This window comes from Halichoeres trimaculatus, unplaced genomic scaffold (assembly GCF_033239565.1).
Source record: "Halichoeres trimaculatus isolate MK-OKI-2021-1 unplaced genomic scaffold, fHalTri1.1 fHalTri1_scaffold_10, whole genome shotgun sequence".
In the NCBI taxonomy this organism is placed as follows: Eukaryota; Metazoa; Chordata; class Actinopteri; order Labriformes; family Labridae; genus Halichoeres; species Halichoeres trimaculatus.
Genome location: NW_027437187.1, coordinates 24,595,516 through 24,622,441, shown reverse-complemented (window position 1 = coordinate 24,622,441; position 26,926 = coordinate 24,595,516). Strand labels below are relative to the sequence as shown.

Genomic DNA, 26,926 nt, shown 5'->3' with positions numbered 1-26,926 from the left:
AACAATAAATTCATAAACCATATCAATCAAACTATGGGATCCAGACAGTTGGTTTAAAAATGTGTGAACAGGTCCTTCAGCCATACTTTACCACCACATAACAATAAACAACTTAATTTCCCTGTGGAGTAATGTTAAGGATTACAGGAAAACATGTGTGCACTTATTAATTTGTGGAGTTTTTCTTTGGTTCTTCTGTCCCTCATCTGTCATCTGTGTCTCTCAGATCCCACAGGGTCAGCTGCATATTGCCCAGGTGCCACAAGGAGAGGAGGTGCAGATCACACAAGACAGTGAGGTAACTTAGTGTGTGTGTGTTTATCTAGAGAAAAGTGCCGCTCCTTTTCTTGAGTCATTCTCAGTGTATTAAGTTTCTTACCAAACACGTCAGTCAGGAGAATTAGTCTCTAAACAAGAATATAATTTTTACAGCGAACTCACGCTTGAGGGAGAAATGGTCTGGGAAGGAAAACAAGTTCTTAAGTGTGGGGATGTCAGTTCATTTCACTAGAAGTCTGGTTTGAGATTTGGGAAAAAAAATTGCATTTGTGGAAAAGAAGAATTGGTGTGATGTATTAAAAGTTGCATTGTAGTTACTCCTTTTGTAGGAACAAGAGGCTGATTTCCATCTAGAGAAGCAGAAACAGAGTGTAAAATACTTTTTCATCTCTCAAATTAACCTAGTTAGAATCTAAACATGCATGCTCTCTTTGCGCTCTTTATGTTTGTGTTGGGCCATACCAAATGCATTTCAGTGAAGCCTAATGCATCCAAGTATACCTAACAACACTGCAGCTATTAGTGAGTTTGATCAAAAACAGATGTTCTGTGATGAGCATATTGATGTGTAAATATATTTGCTTCCATATCCATTCGCTCATGACTTTTCAGTCCCCAAAATGCCCAGATGTCTCATGTTTCCAGCAGACTAGCACACGCAGCGCTAGCTTGCCAGCTGAAATCAAAATCTGACTCCTCACTGCACCGACTGCTGAAAGAAATTTCCGCATCATTGTTAGTGACTTCTTAAGAATGTGGGAAACATTTCCACTCCAAGGCACCAGTCTGTGTACACACATGCATGTGTAATCACATACTGTAAATGATAGCTTCCACACGAGCAGGACATTTATGCAAAAAGCAGTTGACACCTTGACCAAGTGTTTTTCTCATTTCCTACTCAGTTGGGCTAAACTCAGAAGAAGAAATGCAGGATTGAGTGAGAGAGACAGAATGAACTGGAGGCAGAAAAGCTCTAAAGTCTTTCCTGCTCTTTGTGCCCGAGCCCAGATTTTCTTCTCCTCTCTCCTTCCTATTCCTTGATACTGTTTGTTTTTTGGAGTTCAAAGCTTAGCAACAAAATCCCAAATCTCTCAACTGCCACTCATGGAATATGTTTTCATTAGGAATGGGCCCCTCTCTTCAAAGACATTGGTTTTTGCGTGCATGAAAAGGAAATGAGCTGTTTGAGAGATTACACTGCTCTCTGGCCATATGGCAGCTCAGACACAGCTTGATATATATACATGAAATAAAATTAGCAAGGGAACACAGCTGAAACTTAGGGTTGGCTAAATATGGCTTAAATGATGTCCTCTCTCTTGTGGTCTTGTTAACATCACTGTGGGTGTTCAGATACTTTATGATAGCCATTTTATCTTGATGAGACAGTGATTAGGCCTGCGTGTGCCTGAAGGGGTTTCTGTTTTTGTTTACAGCAGCATTAGCGTTGCCAGAAATGACAGAAAAGCTGACATACATGCAAAGACATTGCATCCGATTTGCACACTTATGTCATCGTGTTCAAATACTTCTGTGCCAAACCCCAAATGCCCAGAGTCCAATGTAAACATTTTCAACAAGGAGATATTCACACTGTCTCACTCCAGCTGTATGTTTGCGTCAGTCATATTGTGGCAGCCCAGGTCTTGTCAGTCTGAGTTCCACACAGGTTTTTGCAAAAATAAAGGCAAAGAAAGTAGAAATATGGATGTTTATGACATCTGTATGTCTTTAAGTTTGCTGGCTGAAATGTGTATACAGAGCTGTGAATGTACGATATGGCATCAGGACTTTGATGTAATGTTTTACTTCTTTGTTTCAGGGAAACCTTCAGATCCACCAGGTACATGTCGGTCAGGACGGACAGGTAAGAACACAGTCTCAGCAAATGTGATCTTAGTTACTCTACAGGAACAAATCCATGCTGTAGATTGTTGCTCAAGTCCTCATCAGATCTTTGATGATAAGATACGTAATTTCTCCAACACATGGGCTTATCTATGTTAATGTATGGACATTATATGTGCAATAACTCTTAACAAACCCTGGTGTCTTGTTTCTGTTTAACTGTTCCTGGGAATGCAGTTGTTGTACTTTTGGTGTACAGAACATTTGGCCAATAGTCTGACTAAAGCTGCATTTACTTAAACCAAATTCCTCTCACAAACATGTTACGCTTTGCCAGTTTTCCACTTTTCCATTGAGGACCTAATAGAATGAGAAGCTGGTTAAATTTAATAGTCTAAACACACCTAATCAGTGCATACTCACTCAAATAGACATTTAAAAACATGGTTACTTAAGCCTGAGCCTCATCATTAATAAAATGTAACCAGGGCTGTACTGAGTTGGTTGAAAAGTTAGAGAAAATATATTCACCAAAAGAAATCACAGGAAAATATTTACAACTAAATCAAGTCCTTTAGAAGTCTATGTTTTTATTTATTTACTTATTATTTATTCATTTGTTCCATATATGAAAGCTGACAACCAAATCCATACACAGGTGCACATTACACCCTAAAACAAACACATTCATGATAGAAAAGCAGAAGCAGCGTGAAGAGAAATGTCTCTTATATTTGTCTGCCCCTACTAGAACAACTTTTAAAAAAGAACAGATGGTCTGACATCACATACAGTTGAATTTCAACAGCCTACATTAACCAGTCATTGATTTTAACAACAAAACAAAAACAAATAAATAACCCACAATAAAATAAATAACCCCCCCAAAAATTCAAATTTAAATCTCAAAACATACATCACATCCAATTTAGTTTTCTAGTGTGTATTGACTCATTTTTTGCATTTATACATTTTTTTAAATTGATGAGTCTCTGCACAACCCTTTAAGTCCCGTGATTGATGGATGGACCCAGTGAGCTCCACACTGCTTAAACAGCTTTGTCTGATCTGACCCCTCCGTCCCCGTGCAGAGGGGGTTTGGGGGGCATTTGTCCACATTTGTCTGGTAGTGTGTGGCTCTGTTTCCGGCCACATTAAGAACCAGCCACCCTCTTCGTATCCTCGGAAATGATTATGAGGAGTAACAAACAACCGTCTTGCTAGATTTAATATTTACTGCTTTGTCTCACTGTGTTCTTAGTTTTCTTGTCATTACAATAAATAGGGTGCACAACATAGGTTATCATGTCTGTATTTATTGAGGAAGGCTCCTTTTAATTTATCAATACAGAATGATTGGTGCTAATCATATCAGCATAGCTATTCGAAGATAAACCACACAACTAACACACCAGGCACAGCACACTTCATGTAATTAAACAAACGTTTTGCACCACTTCATTACTTTCCCCTGTCGTCATCTGCTCCGCTCTGCTGCTTCTGCACTGTGTGTGGATGTGACAGAGAGAGCAGCCTGTACTCTGTGATGGAAAAAAAATATATCTGTAAGTGTTAAATGAAGGTGTATGGGGCTCAAGGTTAGTTAGCATCTGTAGCAGGAAATTAAAAGCCAAAAAGAGTGATCTCAGGATAGACGTTTCTGGTCCAAGGTGTGAATTCTAAAAATCTTCATGAAACTTGCTGAAATTATGAGGCAGTCATGTAAGGATCTCCTGACATTCATGACATGTTGGAGAGATGGGCCTCAACCAAAGTCTGCTCATAGCTTTGCCCCTGATATGCCTCCAGAGAGCTGGCCAATCAGAAATAAGGGGGTTTAAGGAGCAGGGAGCCTTAAAGAGACAGCAACTAAAATGAATTGCTCCACACACAGGCTGACATAAAGGTTTTCTAAAACACTAGTGGAAGTAAAATACAATCTTTTTTAGCTGTAAATCATCTAAAGCTACAATGTGGTTACCAGAGGGACAGTTTAAATCCTTAAAAACATAAACCCCTGCTTTGAACATGTCTGTGATCTTTTCAACTAAAAATGAATCAAATCTTGAATGAAACAAGTTTTATTTGGTCAGTGGGGGGCATTTCCAGACACTGCTGAGGCAGGCTGTGGAAGAGCTGTGAGAAATATGGGTTTACTGTCAAAATGGCAGAAAATCTAAGTTTGCAGGTGTCCTGCTGAGTCTCTACGTTAACAATCAGAAGTTATGTTTACATTCAGTCTCACTCAACAGAGTGCACTGTGTGGACCCCTGAGCTCTAACACATGTGTTGAATATACATACTAAAACATACACAGAATAGTTTTTCAAGCATTTCTATAACTCCGTTGGGTTTTTTTCTTTACATCTTTTTTTTATAAGTCTCTTCTGTTGGTTTGCTCAGCATATGTAGAGGATAGCACTGTGCATGATGTGAAAGTGTTGATTACATCATCTGTTTATTTTTCCTGTTGATCATGTATCATAGTATATTGTTATTTAGTGTTTGCAAATGGCACAGTTTGCTATGTTTGGATGGTTTAATCCAGAGCCAGCTATGCACATTGCCTTTTAGAAACATAAACAATACAATAGTTGGTGCAAACATGATAAACTAATTAGAAACATCCAACATAACACCTCTAAAACCTACACAAACAAACACAGTTTTGTGTCCACCCAGTCAGTGTCCATGTCTGTTTGTCCATCCTCTTCCTCCATCCCTGTCCTGGATGTTTTGGATCGAGGGCTCTTCCTGTTTCTCCTTTCTTTCCTCTAAGATCCAAGTGAATCTGGATCAAAGCAAAGCTGGCCTGTGTATGTTCACTGAAGGCCACATATGGCTGCCTGAAGACTAACACATAATTACCACATTCATGATTTCATCATGTTTGTCCAGCAGCGAGGCTTTGGGGGAGGAAGTTCTGTCTCACGCTGCCTGTCTGGCGGCTTAGCTGTTGTTGTTTCTTTAGGACAGGTGTTTTAATGGGAAAGCCAATAGATTTTTTTTGTGACTGAAATGTGACATACTGCACATAGATTATACTTAGGAAAGTAGAAATAACACTCATTACATCCCAATATGTTTGAGCACATCCTTAGATATTCTAAGAAAGAGATGAAGACACCCCTCTTGTTTGCTGTATTGTTTCATGCTGCGTACTGCCCATGTGAAGGCTCGGTGTGGTGCCAACCAAAACTCTTTGAGCACAAAACAATAGAGGTCTAGGACCCAAAAGTGCTTGAGCTGTGCAGCAAAACAATGCCCTGTATCAAGACCCTGGGTGGAGCACTGACCAAGCTAACACTTAGCAGTGTCATGCTTTTGTTTGAGAAGTGAATGAAGGAGAAGTAGTAATCACCATGAGACCTTTAAAGAGTTAAACAGTTATTCGTCATGGAGCAATAAACCAGTGTGCCATGCTTTGGCAACTGATAACTTTCAAATTTATGGACCTACTGCTTAAACCACCCTTACCAAATTATATTTTAGCCTCTTGTAAGGACAACAGGCCTGGACCAACAGAGGCCCTCGTTTTTAAAGGCCGAGTAAAGTTGCTTGCCTCTTACTTCCAAGGTTGTAGTAAAAATAGTCGAGAATGTAGTCTGCAGCTATAAATTCAAGCTCTCTGAGTTGTATGTGCCACTTTTTTGGCTCTGTCGTATGCTCTCAGCCCATAACTCATACACCTCTGGCACCATCTGAAGGCTGAAAAGTAGGTTTTTCCATCGACATAACGCCAATTAAGAGACTTTAGAGGATTGACAATGTAATGGAAGTAACAACCGTTTTCCTCGCTCACTACAGGACAGGAGTAGTGAATTCAATGCTGCAAATAGCAGTGTGATCACATTATTGCTTTCTAAGAACCTCAGATGCTGTGCTCTCAAACCAAGACAGTCATCGCCCTTTGCATGTAATGCATATGATGAAACTTGAGCAGAAGAATAAGTTACAAGCCACCCACAGCCTGGAAGCATGTACTTTTGGCTGCTCTATTCTTCATTTTATGGTCTGATTAAGACCTCAGTCATCCAGTTCGCTCATATCATCACGGCGCCATCGGCTATCTATCTGCACTCATTTATAATGTGTGAATGCATCTGCTTTGTATGAGCTGTTTTTTTTTTTTGGTTGTTTGTATTGTTTTATGAGCTGTTTGACTCAGTGTGTGTTTCCAATTGATTGAGGTAGTCACCACATATCCCCTTGCTTCTTCTCTCTCACACACTCATAAACACACACTCATGCTCGTGTCCTCGGGTGACCTGCTCGCTGAGCTTGACTCCAGGCATTCCTCTCTGTCTCTCTCTCTAGGATCTTGGAACAAGATTAGGACAGCTTTTGGTTTAGATTTTGCACCACAACACACATTTGCAGCATGTCTTCAAAGAAGTTCATTGAGTTGATTTTGCAGGTTACCATCGAGTTGTATCCATAGGGTTTAAGTAATGCATTTCAAAAAGAAGTCATTGTGACTGCATTGTGGGATATGCATAGGCGCTGGTTGTGAGAACGACACCGAAGCGCTCCAGGATGCAAGAACAAAGAACTGCACAAAAGGCCTCAATTCCCTTGGCAGCGTCTGGGAGCCCAGTCCAATAAAAAGCTCTTTTATTTTTTCCTTTTTTCTTTGCTTTTGCTTTGTTTGGGTCTGTAAAATGATATAAGTGCAGCGCCAAAACAAACACATACTCACTTATTCTTTAACCGTCATGTGCAGGTCAAGCTTTTCACACAGATGCAGTTGTGCTTAACAGTGGCAGTGTCTCCTCGCATACCCTCATGGAGCAACAAGGTCAGCTCTCAAAGCTGATGAATCACAGAAAGAGGACAAGGACACTCGAGGGGAAACAGAGCCCGAGCAAGAATGATTTTGGTGATAGCATTTATTCATGAGATAAATCATTATCACCACATATGCCTGCATACAAATGAAATATTATGTCGTGATGATAAGTGTAATGTATCTTGGACAAGATTTTTAGAGTCTCGAACAAAGATAATACAGATCAGACTTTTTTTCCTGGTGTCTGCTTTTTAATGTGTAATTTGTGTGTTTACAGAGAGGCTTGGATCAAATGGGCTATGAATGATGTCACTGTTTTTGTAATCTGGCAGAAGAGCGCTCAGGCTGTGTTAGTGTAACCCACCATACAGTTCATCACACAAAGGCTCACGTTTTTTTTTCCTACTCTCAGGCTGTTTTCTTCTCCTTTAAATTCCCAATCTTTTATCCTCCCAGTGCAATGTAGCTCTTCTTTACACCTGTCTTATAAAGGCCGCCAGCCTCATTCAGTCACTCACTGTCAATAACTGACAGATGTTCATACTCTTAGGTGGAGTTTTGGCTGCACTAAGATGTAGTACTTGAAAATGACGAGTTGTCACACTCAGCCTCAATCAGGATCTTTTATTTAATGCACGTGTAGATACATTTATTCATGTTTCCCTGCACTGCACTACTTTTCCTTTCAAGGTCCATCATCAAAAAGCAGATTTTGCAGTTACATGTCTTTTGTTTTTCTTTTTGGATCTCAGTTTTGGGTGGAGATTCCATGCATCTTATCTGTGACCTTAGGGTATTATTCATCGTATTCATTTGAACCTAATTCAGCATTTAAACAGATGTTATGGTATCGTAAATTATTCTCAGTCACTAAGTTAACTTAGAGCAAATGTGCCCTTTCTGTTTCACTACAGGCGCAATCTGGAGATTAGAATGCATTAATATCTCAAAAGCCAACTCTTAAAAGCTTCCGTTACAGCCAACAGATAGAAACAGAATCTCAGTGCTTGCATGTTTTATACATAAAGTAACAGAATACCACCTTCTATTAGCACATCTAAGTACAGCTGTGTGCAAATTTTGGTCTCTAGGGATTCATAAAAAGCACAATCATCCTAAGATGATACCATTGGTTTTGAGATGTGCTTCCCACGTGAACAGCTTTCCGTGCAGAAAGCCAGAGCCTAATGTGTGATTGGTTAATCTTTCTTGGACTAAAAACACACTTAAATGCAAACCAGAGGACTATTTTTATGCAGAATTTGAATGGAGATTTTCCAAAGTGAATAATTTCTAACTTTTGGAACAGAGATATGAATTCTGGCTAACCGTCTGACCAAAGGTTAAAAAACACTAAGCAAAGAGTCAAAACTGAGTGAAATTTCCTTAACCTGTTAAGACACAGAACTGCAAAGTCTGTGGGTGAACTTGGATTTAGTAACAGTCAAGTTGCACACTGACGTGGCTTGAGACTTGATGCAGACTTGAGCTTTTGAACTCATTCACTTTTTTGGGAGAGAGCGCTTAACAGCCACATGTAAGGTGTCATTCTGCTGTTTTTGGCAGTATTTTGCAGCTGCATGCAGCTGGCTTCAGAACTTTCAGTTTTGGATTGTCGTGAACAAGCGCTGCCCTTTAAGACTTCAGACTTGACTTGTACTTCCAAAATGTGACCTGTGTCCCCCTCTCTTAGGCCCATAACAATTATTCACCCAAAAACGGAAAAAGCTCAATAAAAAAAATCTGCATTTCACGGAAACACTGAGGGAGTAAAAATGCTGTGGTAAGCATGCAACCCTGTAGTTGGTGCTATAACTGTCTTGTCTAGGAGGTAGCTCTCCACCGAAGTGGAGTTGGGCCAATCATCTGGTGTAATAATTGAACGCCAAATGCAGATGTGGTGCAACAGATGCTGTTGAAAGAGCAGATTCAGCTCTTTCTGCAGCACAAGCACAACATGGTAGTTTGTGATAACAGTACCGTTGTACTGTTGTACTGTTTTATGCTCAAAGAAGAATGTGACATCAGCGTTTTCACTGACAACTCCAGCTTGCTGTATACAAGGCAAGAGTGGCTGAGGCCTCTCAGAAAAATACCACCCTGGAAGTTTCAAAAGTTTCCGTTTTAGGTAAGCTAAAACGCTGTTTCTGTGTAAACAAGAGACTGGAACGTAAAATCCCCATCAAGCCAGACAGGACCAGATTATTTTATGCTAGATAGAAGTTCCCATGACAACACCAAGCTGGCTGACAAAGTTTAGTAGTGAGAAGAGAGAGCTGTGCTTTTTTTTTCTGCTGAAAAGGATTTCTTGGATAAATTTTTAAGTGACGGTGGACACAGGAGCCTAACTGTCAGACAGAAAAAGCACAGAAGAGCAAAAAACAAACAAAAAAAAACAGCTTAACTGGAGAGTGGTAGAGCACAGGTAAAGGCTAAAACATGAGTTAAAATGTTTGTGATAATGTTCATTCCAACCCGCATGCAGCTGTTATTCTGCAGTGGTCTGTTCAAACTTGACAGTCTATAAATAAAATGAAGAGTAAGGTTACATTAACTCTGCTTGGTAGTTGAGCACTAGCAGGACATGTCCAGGATTCACTAACATTACAAGTTACGGACGATAAATACAGTACCACGTCACTTTGTAAAAAGGTTTTGTAAAAAGTTGTCTTGACCAGAGAAATGTAGTGTTAAAAGAAGATCTGCTCTTTATTCATTGGCTTCAAATCAAACACACCTTAGTAAGAGTCATGTCCTCACAACAGTAGGTGCAAGAGCTCATGGGAAATTGAGTGTTTTTCCTGGAAAAACACTGGCTTTTCTGGATAGTCCTCAGCCCCTTGAAGTAAGACAAGAGTGAGAGGGTTGTAGTTTTTTTCTAACTCAGAGGGGTCAAACTCCTGCTTCAGTTTATGACAAAGTAATTGAGGTGTCTTTGTAGTTAAGTGGACACGCTGTGTTTACGTTTTAAGAGGGCTGCCCTCTGTTCTTACTGTCACCTAATAATCTCTGCATTCAAGATCATCTCCATATGCCCAACACATCCCACATTTTTATTTGTCCAGCTGGTGACTCTTAATTACATCTGATGTTTCTGTGTCTGCTGCCACTTCAGGCTATGCCAGCTTAGCCCTCAGCTTAGCTTAGCAATGCTAACTGAGAGGGTGAACCAAAATAAATCTCTTTGTGCCGATGAAAACTTGTGTCAGACAAAAGAAAAGAAAAGAAAAGAAACTATAAAACAACGACTCTCCTTGTCTGTCGTAGCCTCTTATCTAGTGCCCTCCTCTCAGTGCTGTGATCTTACCCAGCACTGATGCAGACCAAATGGAGAACTGAAAGATGAAAGGCGCAACTGATGAGGGGAAGGGAAAAAGGGGAAAAAAGGACGGGGAGAAAAGCCAAAAAAGGCAGACCGTCTGGAAAAGATGTTTTGTCCCATTTATGATTGAAAACTGAGACCATTTAAAGTGCACAAAACATAGTTAAACCAACACATTCAACCAGGTGCTGCTTGAGAACACTGAAGGAGATGATGATACTCAAGCTAGCACAAATGACCTAGACTTTTCTTTCACATCAAAATGTCAGTCTTCCTTCTGCATGAAGCAAAGCTAAATAAAGGTTAATTACTACAAAATGTATAGAAAGAGTAGAAAGTCCACGTTTGGTGATGTAACAACTCTTTTGTAAACTGTGAACCTATGGCGTGACAGTGTGAAATATTCAGCATACCACAAGAGACAGCCGTTTACTTCTTCAAATTTACTGATCCTGTCATCTCCCTGCGTCATTCACTCACCATGGACCTGATCACCGCCCATTGGGGGCTTTGGATATGATTTTGAAGAGTCTGAACTCATTCCCCACCTCACTTCCTCACCCTAGTTGAACCCCTGCCATCCCCTTCTGTCAGCACATGTTGCGGTGCATCTGTTGCACTGTCCCAAGATGCATTATTCACGGTCATTGTGGGAACTGGGTCATGGACTCCAGTTTGACTCTGGTCTCTCGGTCTGTACTGTACGACCTTTTTAACACAGAACCTGGAAAAGTACAGGCTGTACATTCTATAAAAGAATGATTAAGGAAACATAAGGGAATAAAGTGAGGTCATAAAGAAGAGATGAAGAGGAAACAGATAAATTAATGTATCTTGACCTCAGCTCCTCCTCCTCCTTCTCCTCCTCCTCCTTTTCCTCCCCACTTCTGAACTCATGTTGCACTTGAAGTGCTCTTGAAAAGATTGTGTGTGTCTGTAGGTTTGTGCAGTCACAGAGTATTCTGTTTCCTTACCATATCACATGACATGTCATTTCTGCGCACAAAGCAGATGCCTAAACAAAGTGTAGGGTTGAATCAGGGTGTGATTTGTGCTGGAATCAAACAGCTGCCTCTTGGCACGAGTTCCTCACTTGTCCTTTTTCTCTCTCTGCTCAAGAATGTTGTTCCTCGTGTGTAAGGGGGGGGATTCTTGTGATTCACAGCACAAAGGGAGGGTGAAAGGAGATGAAAAGATACAAACAAGATGTTTTATGACCGATGTTTAGCGTAAGTGGGATGTACGTAAGCAGTGTAGGATTTAGAGGTCTAGTGGTGGATTGTGTTTCAAAGGAGTAGTGGTCTGCTTTGTGTCCTTGTGGCATTTTGGCCCTGAGATAAAGGGCAACAGATCGGGAATCCTGAGTTTTGTCCCTGTGAGTGTGTGAGTGTGTGTGTGTTTGTTACTCAGCGTTTGGGAGCAGTGCAGAGGAGGGTACCCCCAGCGGTGTTTACTTATGTCTCTGTGGGCAGAGCAAGAGGGGACCAGATGTATCTGATTTATTTTGGTGTGACTCATCATCAGCACAGGCTGGGCGCAGCCCTTCCTCACCAGTCCCAGGCCAACAGAACTCATCATCCGTTTCCAGCGGGATCTTGATGGTGACTGCAGTCCTCCTCAAATATGTGATTTTAAATGATCTGACGGTTTATTGTAGCGAGGCTAAAGTAATATTTCTGTCATGTAAACATCTTTGTTAAGGTTTCTGACAAACATTGGAGTCATAGCCTGAATAAGCATGTCTGTTTTATAGGGCTAGATGGCTCATTGTTCGAGACGACTCTCGTCTGATTGCTGTCTGAATTTTCTGCTGACACAAGCACCACAAAATATGGAATTCAAAGTATTGTGTTTGTAAAAAGGGAAAATTGCGTGGCACTAGTTTACCTCAGTTGGTGAAGCAGACACTCCACGTAGGAGACTACAGATCTTGCTGCATTGGCTGTTCGAATACTATATCACGTGCATGTCATTTGCTCTTTTCTTCCAAGTTGTCTCTCCAAAGCTGTTCCTTCAAATAGAGGCACCCTTTTAAAAAACAAAAAGTAAACAAAGGGAATCTGCAGGGTAAGCAGTGTGAGAACAGGAGAAGTTTAGTTCTTTGTGGGAATTATGGTAAAAGAGTGTACACCACCTACACTGCATCTCTTTTTTTCCTAAATAGCATTTTGATCTGGGTAGACAGATTTGTCAAATTGTGCAAAATATAAAAAACATATCCTGTTCCCTCTTACCCCCAATGTCCCCATCTATGAGCCAGAGTTTAATCTTAATTTGACAGATACAAAAACACTGGGGTTTAGAAAGGCAGGTTTTATATTTCTAAATGAAAGAACAAAAAATAAGGTAAATCAACTCAAACACATCATTTATATATATAAAAAAATGAATGAAATGCTTTAAATGCCTTAAATATAATGTATTAAGACCACATTTTTTGGGAAAACAGATTCATAACCTATGAACAGACCACATCAAAAGTGATTGTGTATGATAGAAGAGATATCTCAATGAGTTTAAGCTCTGTGTTCTACAACCTAACATCAACTGACAGGTGACTCCAGACCTGAGGTAGAACAGTTGGACTGTCTCCTGCAGTTTGTCAGACGTGCATAGGTTCAGGCCCGCTGAATTCTCTTAAAGGGGGGGTTTGTTTGAAGGTTCAGCGTTAGGTCATTTGGAGATGTCAAGTCTTCAAACCTCTTTTCCAAAGCATTTTCATTTGTTTTGAATATTTAAAAAAGCAGTGCCAGAGCCAAAAACTGAGTTGAATCACTGCAGGTTTTTTTCAAAAGCTACTTTTGATTTACAGAGTTGTGGATTCGTCAGCATGCACTTATTTCTAGCTCAATTCTAAAAGAGAACAAAGGACGTAATGACACGTTAAAATGGGTGCTTTTGTGATATGTGGTATTGTGTTAGCTAAGTTTTACAACCTGCGTCTATCATGACTTGTGGCTTCTTTGAGTAAAACCAGATAACTGAAAACACGATACGGTCGTCATCTTAAATCGTTAAATTTACCGACACCGTAAAAATGCCTTTGTCAATTAAGGAGGCCAAATTTGGATTTGCTCTTGAGAGAACAGAAAGAACTTCCAGTTGAATTTTCTCCCACTTTGTTTTTAAAGAGCCTGACTTTTAATTAGAACTGTTATTTTTGTCATCAGTCCCCCTTTGATTTGCTGGTTCTGGATCAGGATTCAAGTCAAGCTGGTTTTGTCATAAAACCTTTCTCAGCTGTGTTTGAATCTGACTCCCGGTCTGCTGGTGGGAGTTTTGGAGTAAAAGATGCAAAGGGAGGGTTTGATTAGATGCAGGTGCTGAGACAGTGTCAGTGGGTGGGTGGAGACTGGATGCAGTGGGCCAGGTTAGGAAGCCAAGGGTCAAGCATAATGATTGTTTGTAAAGAAGATGCATTTTAAAGAGCAGAAATGGCAAGATCACTTGATAGAAATCTCAACACATACTGGAAAAAAGGTAGGAATGAATAAAAGGGAAAAGTATAATCAGTTTTTATTCTGTTTCAGCTTTTTGTCAAAGTCTTTATGTTTATTTACAGGGTTACGAAAGGGCTTGTATAACCACGAGTTAACGACCACTGTGAAAAACATGTAGGGCAGTGTCTTTCTTTCTTTTTCCCAGTCTACACCTAACAAGATCTTTTAAAATCTCACTGTCTTTGGGCACATTTGCAGCCAAGTGAAGGCCAGGCCTTTCCCCCTCCCTCCGCCCCACCTACCCACCCGGAGATATTGTTTCTGCCTGGACATCTGTCCAGCGTTGGCAGTTGCAGATGTTGTTGACGGCTGTGAAGCCGGGAGGAAGTTCCAGCCACTCCAAAGTCCAAATGTTTCTTTTTACATCCCCCTCTCCCCCCCCCCCCCTCTTTTGTCACATCTGTAAGAAGACTAGACATGCCTTTGAGAATGATAGGAACCACATTGTCTTCCCCTAAAGCACAAGGAAACCGGTCTCATGTAAATTTATTGTTGTTTTGGTTTGTGTGTGTTTTTTTCTTAAAGGAGGTTCTCGTGGTACGGGTGATTCCAATGTGCTTCATTTGCAGCTAGGGTGTAGCATAATCTTTAAAAACATCCTCAGACACAAACACACAGACATGCACATCAAGAGGGTGAGTCATCACATCGTCCGATGAACAGCTGAGTTTAAATGAGACCTCCTGTGAGCCTGGGAATTAATACCAGCCTGTACGAAATCAGAGCATTGTTGAGACGGATTTCCTTGACAATACAAAACTCTGAAAGTGTAATAAAGAGTAAAGAAGGAAACCTTTCATTGCTGTATGTTGTAAAAAGGTGAGATAGAAATGAGTTTATAACTCAAAGACAAGCACAGAACATGACTTTTTATGTATTTGTTGTTGTTTTTTCAGTCTGACAGCCATGACTGTTTTCTGCATCAAGCTGCTGCTGTTGTTCATTTCTCTCCCCTCTCCATGTACTGAATCCATTACTGAAAGCATTACAGCATCAGCAAAAGATTTATTTTTTCTTCCCATTTTTCTCCCAAGGCCATGGCAGCAAGCAAAGCCCGCAGAGGATTTAAGATGCTCTTGGTTGTTCTGTGCTCTTCTTGTCTTACTGCTCTTTAATCCTGCTCGTCTGCTCCGCTCTCTGGACCTCCTGCGTGGTGGTGAGCAGCCAGTCAGCACTGATTATTTAAAGGTCCCTATTCATCAGAGCTTGAGGTCAGCAGTAGTTAATGCACTTAAGATCAGGAGGTGGCCCCTGTTTCTGACATATTGAGCTCACTATGTCAAATTGAATATTGTGGGCTACATTTTATTCTTTAGTGAGTCACTCCAGCTCTCAGATGAAAACTGTTGCATTGAGGCAAAACTGTGAAGTTTCTTAGAGCCGTGGGACTTGTCTGCTCCAAGAGAGCTCCATCATCATTTCTCTTCCTGCTCTGTAGTGAAGTTCTTTGTTCTCATGATCTTGATTTGTTGATTTATCTTCTTCCTCCTAAATGTTTCCCCCAATGCAATTTGGTAATTATTTGTGCTTTTGTATCATTGCCAACCAGCTTGATGATGATTATATCCAATTAGCTGAATGAGAGGTAATTATCATCAGTGCTTAGAGAATCACTTAAAGTTGCTCAATAAGGGCTTTAAATGTACTCACAATCATGGCTCATCATAAACAAAAAGCCAATATTTTCTGCAAATATGACAAAATTATCTCCCATGACTGAGATTAATCCTCTGGGTACCCTCTGAATGGATCTGCTGCAGTGGATGCGTTTGTCTTTTTTGATTCTTTTAACCAAGCCTGTCTTTAAAGCATGACATTAGCACACCCAACGAGTGGAAGTGAGATGTTTTGAACTGAGTCGTGGGACAGGATGTGGACCCGAGAAGTTCCTGTGTAATCGCCACGGAGATCTCACACACCGTTCCAACTCTGTAAATGCTTTTATGAGCCTCTGTGTGCGGCTCCTCACAGCTGAGAATGCAAACTACTCTCAAATGGAGGTTGAGAAGCTAATTGAATAAGACAAGGGTTTACACTATCGAGTATCAACCGTAGCATCTCTTGAACTCCGGTAATTATGCACTTAGATACACAAGTTAGAAAGTACAGACACATAATCGTGTTTGAGTTTACACACTCACATTCACTCACACATGCAGACAGATTCACATGAATGCAGACAGATGAGCACTTGGATTGATTCCAAAAAAAGAAATAGTGTGATGAAGTGTGAAGATAAGGATGTATCTCTTCAGGGGTTGACCGTGAAGATACACTTTAGTCACTTGAGCAGCTGGTTGCGTGTTTGTTTTTAGCACTGTGTTCAATGAGCTGTCTGATTCAGGGTTCTTGATATGAACTGAGCCTCTGTGAAAGAACTTCAAGGATGCATACATGGAGAAGAGATGCACTGTTCTGATCCTAGTATTGAATATTGGCATTGCTGTAATGCGACCCGATCTAGCCCCTCAAAGCTGGATTGGGTTATCGGTGGGAAAGGATCGGTCCAAACTTGACACTAAGGCTAAACTATGACTTAGTATACTATACTATACTAGTATACTATGACTTAGGTATAAAATTGTACAATCAAATAGTAATTTCTGTAAATTCTGGAGCATTTTTTAAACCAAACTGCTGTTAAAATTTAAACATTTAAAGTTAAAATTAGGGCTGTGACTTTAACGCGTTAATTAGATTAATTAATTACACCGCACATTAACGCGTTATAAAAATCAACGCAAGATTAACTTATTGGCTGCCAGCCATTTTCAGAGCGTCTTGAACAATCTTTTAAGACCCAAATATATATTCTATGACCATGTACACACCAAAGTTACCTAAGAAGAGTGGACTCTCTTCTTTTATGTCTCTCTTCCTGATTTTGGTCCAAAAAATAGAAATTTCAAACGTTTTTGATCGCGTTCACCTTGGGCGCTCCATTCTTTGATCCTCTCCATGATCTTGTCCTTTTCTTACTCGCAGCGTCTTGCTATGCCTCTGTCATCTCACATTTCTCCTCATATCCATGCTGAGCTCTCGTCCAAAGAGCCCACCACCCACAGTGGTTTACGAGCAGGATTTTGATTGACAAGCTCCACTAGACCCAGCCTCCCTCTGCTGAAAAATATATTTTACTTCTATAGATCGAATAATCGAATGTCAATGGCAGGGAACACTGACATTTTAATTAATATTGACCAGTTGAAAAAAAAAAAAGGATTTTCAAATCTTCTCTTTTTCGTGTATTCATTCGATTAGTCATGCACTATAATTTTGTAATGCCCTAGAATTCAAATTCTTTATGTGGGGACCTTAAGCATATATAAGATTAAAATGTGATTAATTAGATCAATTAATTACAAATCCTGTAAATAATTAGATTATTTTTTAATCTCCTGACAGCACTATTTACCACATAATGGCTGATGAATGTACTTGAAAGTAGTGTCCACAAAAAAAATCTTCTGAACAAAATAAACAGGATTTTGTTGTTTAAACTTGCGTATGAGAATATTTAATAATTTAGTCTTCTACCAAAATCAGTTTGAACTGAAAAGTGTTGCTTTTGATGTTGAATATTGATGTGATTAAAATACGATTACAATTAATTAATTGCAAATGGCATAATCAATTCGATTAATTTTTTTAATCAAGTCCCACCAACTAGTTAAAATATTTACTTCAGTCATTCCATATGTACCCATTTTTGACTTTTGCTCAAAACATTACCAGTCTTATCCCACAGTAGAGCATGCAGCTTATCATTTAACACTGGTATTGGATCAGGATCGGTACTGGTTGATACCCAAGGCCCAGGTATCCGTATCAGTAATGGTGACCAGAAAAGCAAGATCGGTGCATCCCTAACATGGAGTAGTTTAAAATTAAAAAAAACATTAAGTGTTGATATCTAAGTATTATTAGCTTACAGAATACGGTCCTTGCGCTAAGCAAAGCAAGCTGACCGTTGATTTCAACCTTTAAATTCAGTCATAAGGATGGTTTAGATTTATTCTCTTGATCAAAGCTTAAGTCAATGAGCGTATTTTCCAGCTCATCAAACGACTTTTCACAGACTGATTACTCGAAACACCAGCCCTTTAGGCTAACGCTGCAGTTGATGGGACATGTTTAGGGTGATCAAACTCTGACTCATTTAACCAAAATTTAACAGTCTTTTGGTTTAAAAGAGTCTCACTCACTCAGCCTTGATTCATGTCTGTTCCCGAAGTGTCCTGGTTTTCTGATTGGGTGAGTCAGGCAGACTTCTTACACTAATAGCTTCCATCGGCTTGGCTGAGCACGGCGCGTTACGGCATGAGGCGACAGATTTTGTGGTAAAACTGGCAAAGTGTCTCCGGTGATGAAGCAAACCAATGGGTTTATGGAGGGGGATGGGTTAACTGAACCCTCCGTGCCTGTCGCTAACTCAGAACTTCAAAGCAAAGGTTGGATCCAGGGTCTGGGAGGCAGTGTGGGACTCTGGGATTGAAAGGGTTGGGGGCAACAAACATCGTCTGTAATTGTGGTTTGTGAGGGTTCGGGTTTTTCTGCAGGCTTGCATATTTTCCTTTAAATTTTTCATGTCTGTGGAGCATGCCCCTGCCAGTCCCAGCAATGAATGCAGCTGGAAGCCGGCTGAACTGGAGACCGAGACCTCACATAACATTGTGGAGAAGGCTCACAAAGACATACGTATGAAATCTGTAAGACAGGAGACACTGAAAGAGGCCTGTGTTCAGTTCAAGGCCGTGCAAGCAGAAAAAAGCAAAACGAGACCAAGCTGTCAGATCATGGAGGAATGCCTTTTATTTCAACCTCTCTCTTAAAGAAAGTTTTTGTTGGAAAGCTTTTGGCCACACTGGTGGATAGAAGTGTTGTCTTGAACCTCTTTTCTGATTAAAACAAACATCCTGCTAAGAAACTCAGTGAATGTTTCCCTCCATTCGTCTTTTTCCGGGCCTGTGTTGACAGGATGATTGTATGTTAATTTGTATGTCTGTTGTCACATGGGAGTTATGCTATGCAAATTAACAGCAGTGCTTTGCTAATCCCACAGCATATGAGTGTGAGCCACTTGTATGCACTCACACACACACACACACACACACACACACACACACACACATGCTGTCCCCTCTGTGTTTGTGGTTGCAGTCTATCTATAGAGAATGGCCTCAACAAGCTATAGGGAAACCCAACAACACACCAGCTGCCCTCGCTGCTCTGTAATTAACCCACTGAATCCGCCGAGCTCTGATGTTGCCTGGCTGACTTTCAGCACTTTGGGGGAATCAGGATCTCCCTGTGACGACTTGCTCTCATTTCTCTGCCAGTTCTTTTTTATATCGTTGTCGAAGTATAGCTTCAACAAAACAAACTAAGATAAAAATGAATCTTAACAAGCCTATCGTGTTCTTGGCCTGGAAAAAGAAAACTTGTAAAACATAACTTAATTCTGTGTGCTATAAAGTTTTTCTACATCTTGATGTAAAAACAGAAAAGAGGAAGAGGGGGAACAGCAGGACTGAAATGTTTATTTACTTCATTTAGGTGCCTCCACATGACTTATTCTCTTCCCCAAAGTTTCTGGGTGTTTGTTTGACACCTTACTTGTATACACTGATTGCAGTAATCAACCAAAGAACATAAACACATCAGATAGGACGTGGACAAGGCCTTCTGCTGTTTGCTTTTATTCAGTTCATGTTTCCAGTGATGTGTGCTTTAGATCATTTCTAGGAGGCCAGTCTGATTATTGGCTTTTAGCTAGAGATAGCTAATGAGGGGGTTATTTTCACACTTTCATGTGTCAAAGGAGATTGAAAGACTGATGATAATACTGAAATTAGACTGAAAGTGTAAACACTGGCTGACTTTTTTCTTCTTCTTGACTGTCCTAGGTGCTGCGTGGAGCTCAGCTCATAGCTGTGGCGTCAGCTGATGGTGGGGCAACAGCAGTTGAGGGCTCGCCCCTCCCCCCTGACATCCAAGTGCAGTACGTCCAGCTAGCGCCTGTGGCTGATCATACAGCTGCAGTACAGGTAAAAACACAAATACACAGAAACATAAAAACACAGGCTTTCTAGGAATTTCCACACATGGATGGTGATCATGTGAAAATAAACAGACCCATGTTCAAATCTAAATCATTTCAGCTTCACATGTTTGGCTTTTTATCCTGTCTTCAGTAACATGTTTCTTTTAAGCCATCTCTTTCATCTTCTGAAATACACAAACCACAGTCTGTCTTTCACTGACACTATTAATCATTTCCCAATACTTTGAAGAAACAAGCATCAAGATTTTGAATGCATGGAGAAAATGGCACAAACCTAAATATACAGTGTGTCAAATCAGGTTTGATGTTCTTAATTCGAAAGTTTACTGTTAAGAGAAGCATTAGCTTTCCAAAACTATTTGTTTTCTGAGAACTGTTATGAAGCTGCATGATGATGTTATGGCTCATCTGTAATTAATATTTCAGAGTTATATCACACTTTTTTCTTAGCTTGTTTTGACAAATGGAACTAAACACACTCTCTCTGAGCCACACAATAATTTTTGTATAAACTGGTGATATCAAACGCTATCGTACCAAACAAACAACCTAACACAGTCAAACCTCAAGTCTACGACAACAATTCAAAGAAACAGTTTCAATAAGTACCAAATTCCCCTTTATCAGAGCTATCATGATGTATTTTTGGCTTTAAAAATCATGCTGATCTAAGAAACTAGTATTTGTTTTTCAAGAAAACATTTGAGGCAGTTATTCTTACCCATTAGATATTCTTTGAATTAAGAACTAAGTATAATAAATGATCTTCACTTTTGTGATACATCTATTAATATGGAAAAAATTTGTTTACCCTCTCTCCTTTAAAAAAACACACTTTTGACTATTTATGATGATTTTTCAACATGTTAAGGCATAGTTCAAGTGTTAACACAAAGAGACAAAAAATGTTTTTTAAAGTCAAACAGAGCACAGTCTAGCAGTAGCATACAGTCCACCAACAGACATGTTTGAGGGCTGAGAAAAGCATTGGTGTGCCGACCTTTTATACATTTTACTACGTCTACAAAGGGTGAGGTGTAGTTGGTAAGCATGATCTGTCCTGTATCACATCTTAACCCAGTGGTCACTGATTTTACTTAATAATCTTTGAAAGCGAAACACGACTTGTGGCTCTTAATGCCTGAAATACACTGGATAAGTGTGCAGTACGACTACGTTGCGCTGTGTCTTGACTGCGTTTATCAACTTACACCGACTGCGTGTTCACTGCATGAACACAACAAGCTGCATGACTGACAGACAGCTGGAGTCACAGACTGAGGAGTTCCCGCACTTTCCACTCCATTGATAAGTCTCTCTTCATTCATGTTGGGCTATAAAACCTCAAACCTGTTGACTCCTGGTCTGGCTTCGCTCATTATGACTGTCCATCATCGTAGATAAGCTAAATACGAACTGATTTTGTCACGTACTGTTTTATTTTGAAAGTCACTGGGTATTTACAGGTAGTTTCCGGTCACGACTTCCTGTCCCGCTCGATCTTCCCTTCTCTGAATTTATGCGTTGCAGCTCCTTGTCAAAAACAGGATGGCTAGGTATTACTTGCAACACAACGGACTAGCCACACAGACATGCAGCGACAAAACAGATCCTGTGCAAGTTGACACATTTATTTTAATGACAGAACGGATGCGCATTGCAGACACATTCTGTGTATTTCAGACGTAAGTCTGGCTTATACTTCTGCATCGATGATTGACGTGCACCTCTTCCTAAATGCCACTGTATAAAATCAATGTGAGCTGAAAGCCCTATGAATGGTCCACTGACCAGGATAGTGTTCCCTGTATGTATATGTCATCTTAAGCCTGGCTCACACCACTGGATTCTCGGCCCGATTTGACCCAGATTCGGTCCTCCCAACAATCGATGAAGAAATCTGGTCGGGGACTAAAATCGGCCCTGACGTTCGGGCAAGATTATCTTCTAGTGTGAGCGGTTGACAGATGAATCTTTAGCCCCACGATCGTCTCACAGACTTGTCGGATCCGCTCCGATAATTTTCAAACATGTTTGATATTTATCTGGATGATTACAACATTCATTCTCACTGAGGATGACAACAGACAATTAGAGAGAGACCCCTTACAAGAGACCAGACAACAGACAACAAACACAGGCTCAAAGTGCAACTGAAAGGCTCCAGGTCAGCTGACTGCGCGCTCCACTGGCCCACTCGAGCCAGATCAATAATGCCTTTAAAAATAACACATAATCACGCCATTTTCAGTAGCAAACTGTTGTTTTATCAGTGATCGGTGTGAGATCATGCCATTATTGGCTGATACAGCAACAGTTTCACCTCTGTCCCTCTGCGTGCATGTTATGGATGAAAGGCACCGCAGACGGCTCCGCTTGTCTCTCCTCCTGTCCCACCAGTGCGCTAAAAACCTCAGATCAAACAACTGAGCACATGTGGTGCATCACTCTCTCTGGTCGAATAATCTTGGTGAAATCCTGTTGTGTGTGCTGGTCAGTATTTTCAAATATTGTTGTTACAGTGTGCTTAAGATTTAAGAGAAGATGATCTGTGAAGATTCTCCTAATGTGTGAGATATAACCCGCTTTCAGAATCTTAGAAGATTTTTAAAATCCTGTAGTGTGAGCCAGGCTTTACTGCATATCAGCTGTGCATTTTATCTCCTCCAATGTATCCTCTCTGTCCGTTGTTATTGCTGCTATATGAAAAACTGAAAGATCTTTCAGCTTCAGTGAAACATAAAATGCACGAAATCGCTGTTGAATTGCTGTTAAAGCACAAAACATAGCAAAACAAAAAAACAGACAATTTAGCCATCACACATATCACACCAGCCTCAGTCATTTCAGATGAGTATTCTAGAGCGAAGCAGACACGTAGAAGCGTTTAGAGCTCACAACTGCATCAGCCCGTGGCATAGGGTCAGTGCAGAACTAGAAACCAGGCGTTCGTCTGTGCTTAAATCTGAGTCTGTCTGAGTCAGTGGAAGTTGAGTCGTAGTTCCTGAAAATCAGGGCTCAAGTCTGACTAAAGGCTTGATCTTGGACACTATGTCACTTTAGACTTAAGACATCAGGATACACTCCAAATGTTTCGGTTTCATTTTTTGGGGAGTAGTTGAGCCGTCCATATTCTGTACAGTCTGTTATTCCCTCAAAGTTAATAATGTGACAGAAATGATCTTTCAACAGTTGTACTGTTGTGGTGGGTAGTTGGAGGTATGAAACTGTTAATTCTGTCATTTAGATAAAATTCTGGGCTATGCAATAGATCAGTTTCCACTACTGTGATCTTTTTTTCATCCATTGTAAAATCCACTTCTCTTCCAGTCATGATAACAAACCTCAATTTAACATAAGGATCTGGAGATATTTACCTTAAACCCTGAGATGATTGAGCTTGTTATGAAATGACCACATGTTGAATCAGGATGGTAAACAGACATGAAGCTCAGCAGCCTTTGAAGTGGTCAGGTTAACTGTAAAAGAAGAGCACATTACCATTGCTCTCTGCTTTCTGTTGAATTTTGTCCTTTATTATCCCCACAGCATTTTTCCCCAAAGTCTGAATTCTCTCTGCTTTAACTCTGGCCCGAGTCAATTCTTTGCAGTGTTGTTGTCCAAACAAAAAAAAAACTTCAAATGAATCATGTCTGTGAAGTGCACCAGCCCTGCCATGCTATGGATCCCTCTGAAGATGTAGTGGAAGTGATCATATTCTCTTTTCTTTGAAGGAAGAGGAGCAAATGTGGATTAGCCACGCATTGTGTTCAGTTTTTTTTCTTTTGAATTTTTCAAATGACTGTAGAGGCTTGTGTTGATTAATGCTGCTGCATGTGGATCAAAAAAAGAATGGATTTACACCAAACAGCTAATTATTTACATATTCACAGACATCCACAATGGTTGCCACATCAGGCAGAGTTGTACAAAGGCCTGCGCTCTGTGTTGCTTGGCACTGAGAGCAATCAGATTGTTTGTTTACTTTAACTGATTTGTTTGAAGTGATTTCTGAGTCCGAAATGAGGTCAGTTTTTCCTATTGTTCGATTCTACACAGATTTGAACACAACTCAGCAAAGTCAGCCAGACGTCTGACCAGTCATCAGCTGTGGGTTCAGCAAGGGCACATGGGCAAAAAACCAGTGGGTGCATGATGTAGTCTGTTGATTTAAAAATTATAAGACAGTGAAACAGATTTCTGCTCATCTTTAACCCCTTAAATTTGGTCAAAGAAAAAAGAGGTTGATGCCTCCGTGATTTTTTGGCACTTTCTAGGACTTTATGAGTAACTTAGACAAAAACTATGCAGTGCATGAATTAAGAAACTAGAAAGTAAAGTTGGGAAAAGGACCAGCATTCCCCACTTGGGAAATAAACATTGTGAAGTTCATAGTTCACAGAAAAGTCAGTGCTGTTCTTCCCCCATCTCTCTAAGTGTTGAATCAAGTGAATTGCTCTCGTCTGTCTCCAGACATGTTGTAGCATTTATAGAAATTCTTGAAAAATGACCTGAGCCCTTGTATTTATTTATCTCTGCATTTTTCCTTTCTTTTTTTATTTAATGGTTTCCATTACACAAAGCAGATAAACTTGGGGTTAATGCAATGACATTGCTGTATTTCTGGGACCATTTGTGCACACATTTGTGATGATGTGGCTCGTTTTCATGCAGCATGTCTCTTCTCCAGCTCTGGTCTAGATTCTGGACTAATGCCTGGTTCTAGCAGAGTTTATAAAGAAATGCCAGACCAGTTTCTGATATCTACAAAATCAAAAAGAGCAAGGCTATTTCAGCAGCCCCCATGTTGTGTCCTCAATTGGAAAACTAACTGATGAGTTCAATTTGTAGTTTTTTTTTACAGATGGTGGTCATACTGTGTCAGCTTCATGTGTTGTTTTTGTGTTTGTGCTGCTGTGGTGCAGCTGTGAACCACTCAGTGCTGTTGTCTAGTGACAGCATGCTGGGCTGGAGGGAGGATTAAATGCTGCAGGTGTGTTTGAGGGAACCTTTGGCGTACATTAGAGGAAGGAGTGAGTCACTTTTCATGGTCATCATCCAGGACTGAGTCATGAACCCTTCTCATCTTTTAAGGATTTTTTTTTCAGCCTCACAAAACCTCGCGGTCAGACATGAGCCACAGAGACAGTGTGGATGCATCTAAATACAAAAACTCATCACTCCAACAGTCCCCACTACTTTTTCCCAGCCATTCATTGTTTGTCCCCTCCTTCTGATCTCTCTGGTCAAGTCAGTGCTTCTTTATAAAAACACTGTAGACTATAAATACAAATTACAAATATCAACTCAGACTTCATCCAAGCCTCAAAATTGGCATTTGCTGGCACCATGTTTGTATTCCAAAGCCAGAGTTAGCCTGAGAGGAATGAGGGGATACGAAGTTAAACAGCCCAAACCACTGGCTCATTATTAAGATGCTAAATGGGTCCTAATGGTGTGTTCCAATTACACTGGAACTGGGAAGTGGGGAGTGGGAATGACGTCATCTCCGAGTTGAAAGCGTTCCAGTTGCCAAGTCGTAAAAACTTGCCATAACAGCAATATTTCTACATACAAACATCGAATGATACTATGTGGCTGATTTATGTCAACAAACACTGGTCAGAAATGCTAAAATAAGCAGAATATAACAGAAGCTTAACTGATGTTTACACCCAGGGCAGCCATCTTTGATTGTAAACTCAGGGGTGGTGTGGATTCGCCAACTTCCTAGTAGGAAATTCTGACCTCAGGGCCCGTTCCAGTTGAAATTTCCCACTTGGGACTTGTGAATCCCGACTTCCAAGTACATAAAGCACTTCCGCACCATAAAACACGTATGTCATGTTAGGTAACACACACAATCCTTCTTTTGTGTCTGCATCATTTTTCATGTGTAACATCTCTTATTGTTTTTTACTGTGCTCCAGGCTGCTGAGCTGGCCCCAGCCCTGCAGGCAGACATGGAGGTGAAAGAAGCCATCCAGGGAGCCATCCAGGGAGAGAACGGCGAGGTAGTCCAGATCGTCACATCTGTAGCCACCTGAGAGATTGTCCTGTTCAACATAGTCCACCTCCGTATGCTGAAGCATCTCCCAACCAGTCTTGATGAAACATCAAACTGCTCACAGTCTGAAAAGCAATCAAGTTGGAACAGCTTGTTAACAAATGGTGAAACACAGAGAAGAAGCATTTCCTTTTTCTGTTTTTCAGTTTTTGTTTTCCCAACAAACTTCTCAATTTGTTGCCAACCAGATGTCATCACATGGCAATGTTCCCTGAGAACTTGAAAAGATCATGATAGGCCGAAATCAGCTGTGGTCTTCCTGTTGTTTTCATCACCAGGAGGACCTGACTCCTCGCAGAATACACAGTGGGATTATAATCCGTTCAGGGAGACCATCCGCCTGCCACTTCATCAGCAGAGATGCTTGTTTACATCAGCCTTGGAAAACATAGAAGTTATTTGGAGTTCAGATCCTTGGCTAACCCAGTGAAAACCCCATGAGGGTATTTAAAGGCCCTGAATCCCACCTCAAGCATTACTATGCTCCTACTTGTTATGATGAACTGCAATGGAAAGTAGTCTGAACTGAGCAAAGCTACACTTGCTTTTGTTGAATCTTGTTCCCTGTCACTCTCCATGATTTAATCCATACTGTGTCTCCAGGCCGTGGTTGCTGCCTTCCTTACTTCCCTCAGCTTGTTTTTATATTGCTTGTTCCGCAGAGTTTTTTTTTTTTTTTTGTTTGGTTTATGTAATTGTATCATAGCAAAACGTTTGAAGGGCTCACTTTTGGAGGTAGAAGACCATAAAATAGAAGAGATGGTGCCAGTGGTAGACAGCACAAGTTGCTGGTAGAATACCAGGGAAACCCTGACGTTGTTTATTTCCCTCTGTTTTGTGTCTGTGAAAGATACATTCATGTGAATAAAACATGTTTGTGGTTGCCATAAAAGTGTTTTTTTTTCTGCTTTTCCTCTGCATTTCCAACAGCTGTGCCTATCAAGATGGCTTCAAACATTTCCAAGACATGACTCCTCTTTTATCCACAGACAGAACAGACAATTGAAGAGTGTGTGAAAGGCTGATTTGGTTTTTGACGTCTTGTTTTATGTTA

The 26,926-nt window shown here is 40.5% G+C and overlaps 1 protein-coding gene across 1 annotated transcript in view; it reads left to right on the top strand.

Annotated features, from left to right (window-relative positions):
- The window catches only part of banp (BTG3 associated nuclear protein), a 37,507-nt gene extending 10,581 nt beyond the window's left edge, over positions 1-26,926 (top strand). The window contains exons 10-13 of the mRNA XM_074676699.1: positions 227-298; positions 2,105-2,149; positions 19,648-19,788; positions 25,736-26,926. Coding sequence (XP_074532800.1) covers positions 227-298; positions 2,105-2,149; positions 19,648-19,788; positions 25,736-25,852 — 375 coding nt within the window. The 3' untranslated portion in view covers positions 25,853-26,926. The remainder of the gene's footprint in view (positions 1-226; positions 299-2,104; positions 2,150-19,647; positions 19,789-25,735) is intronic.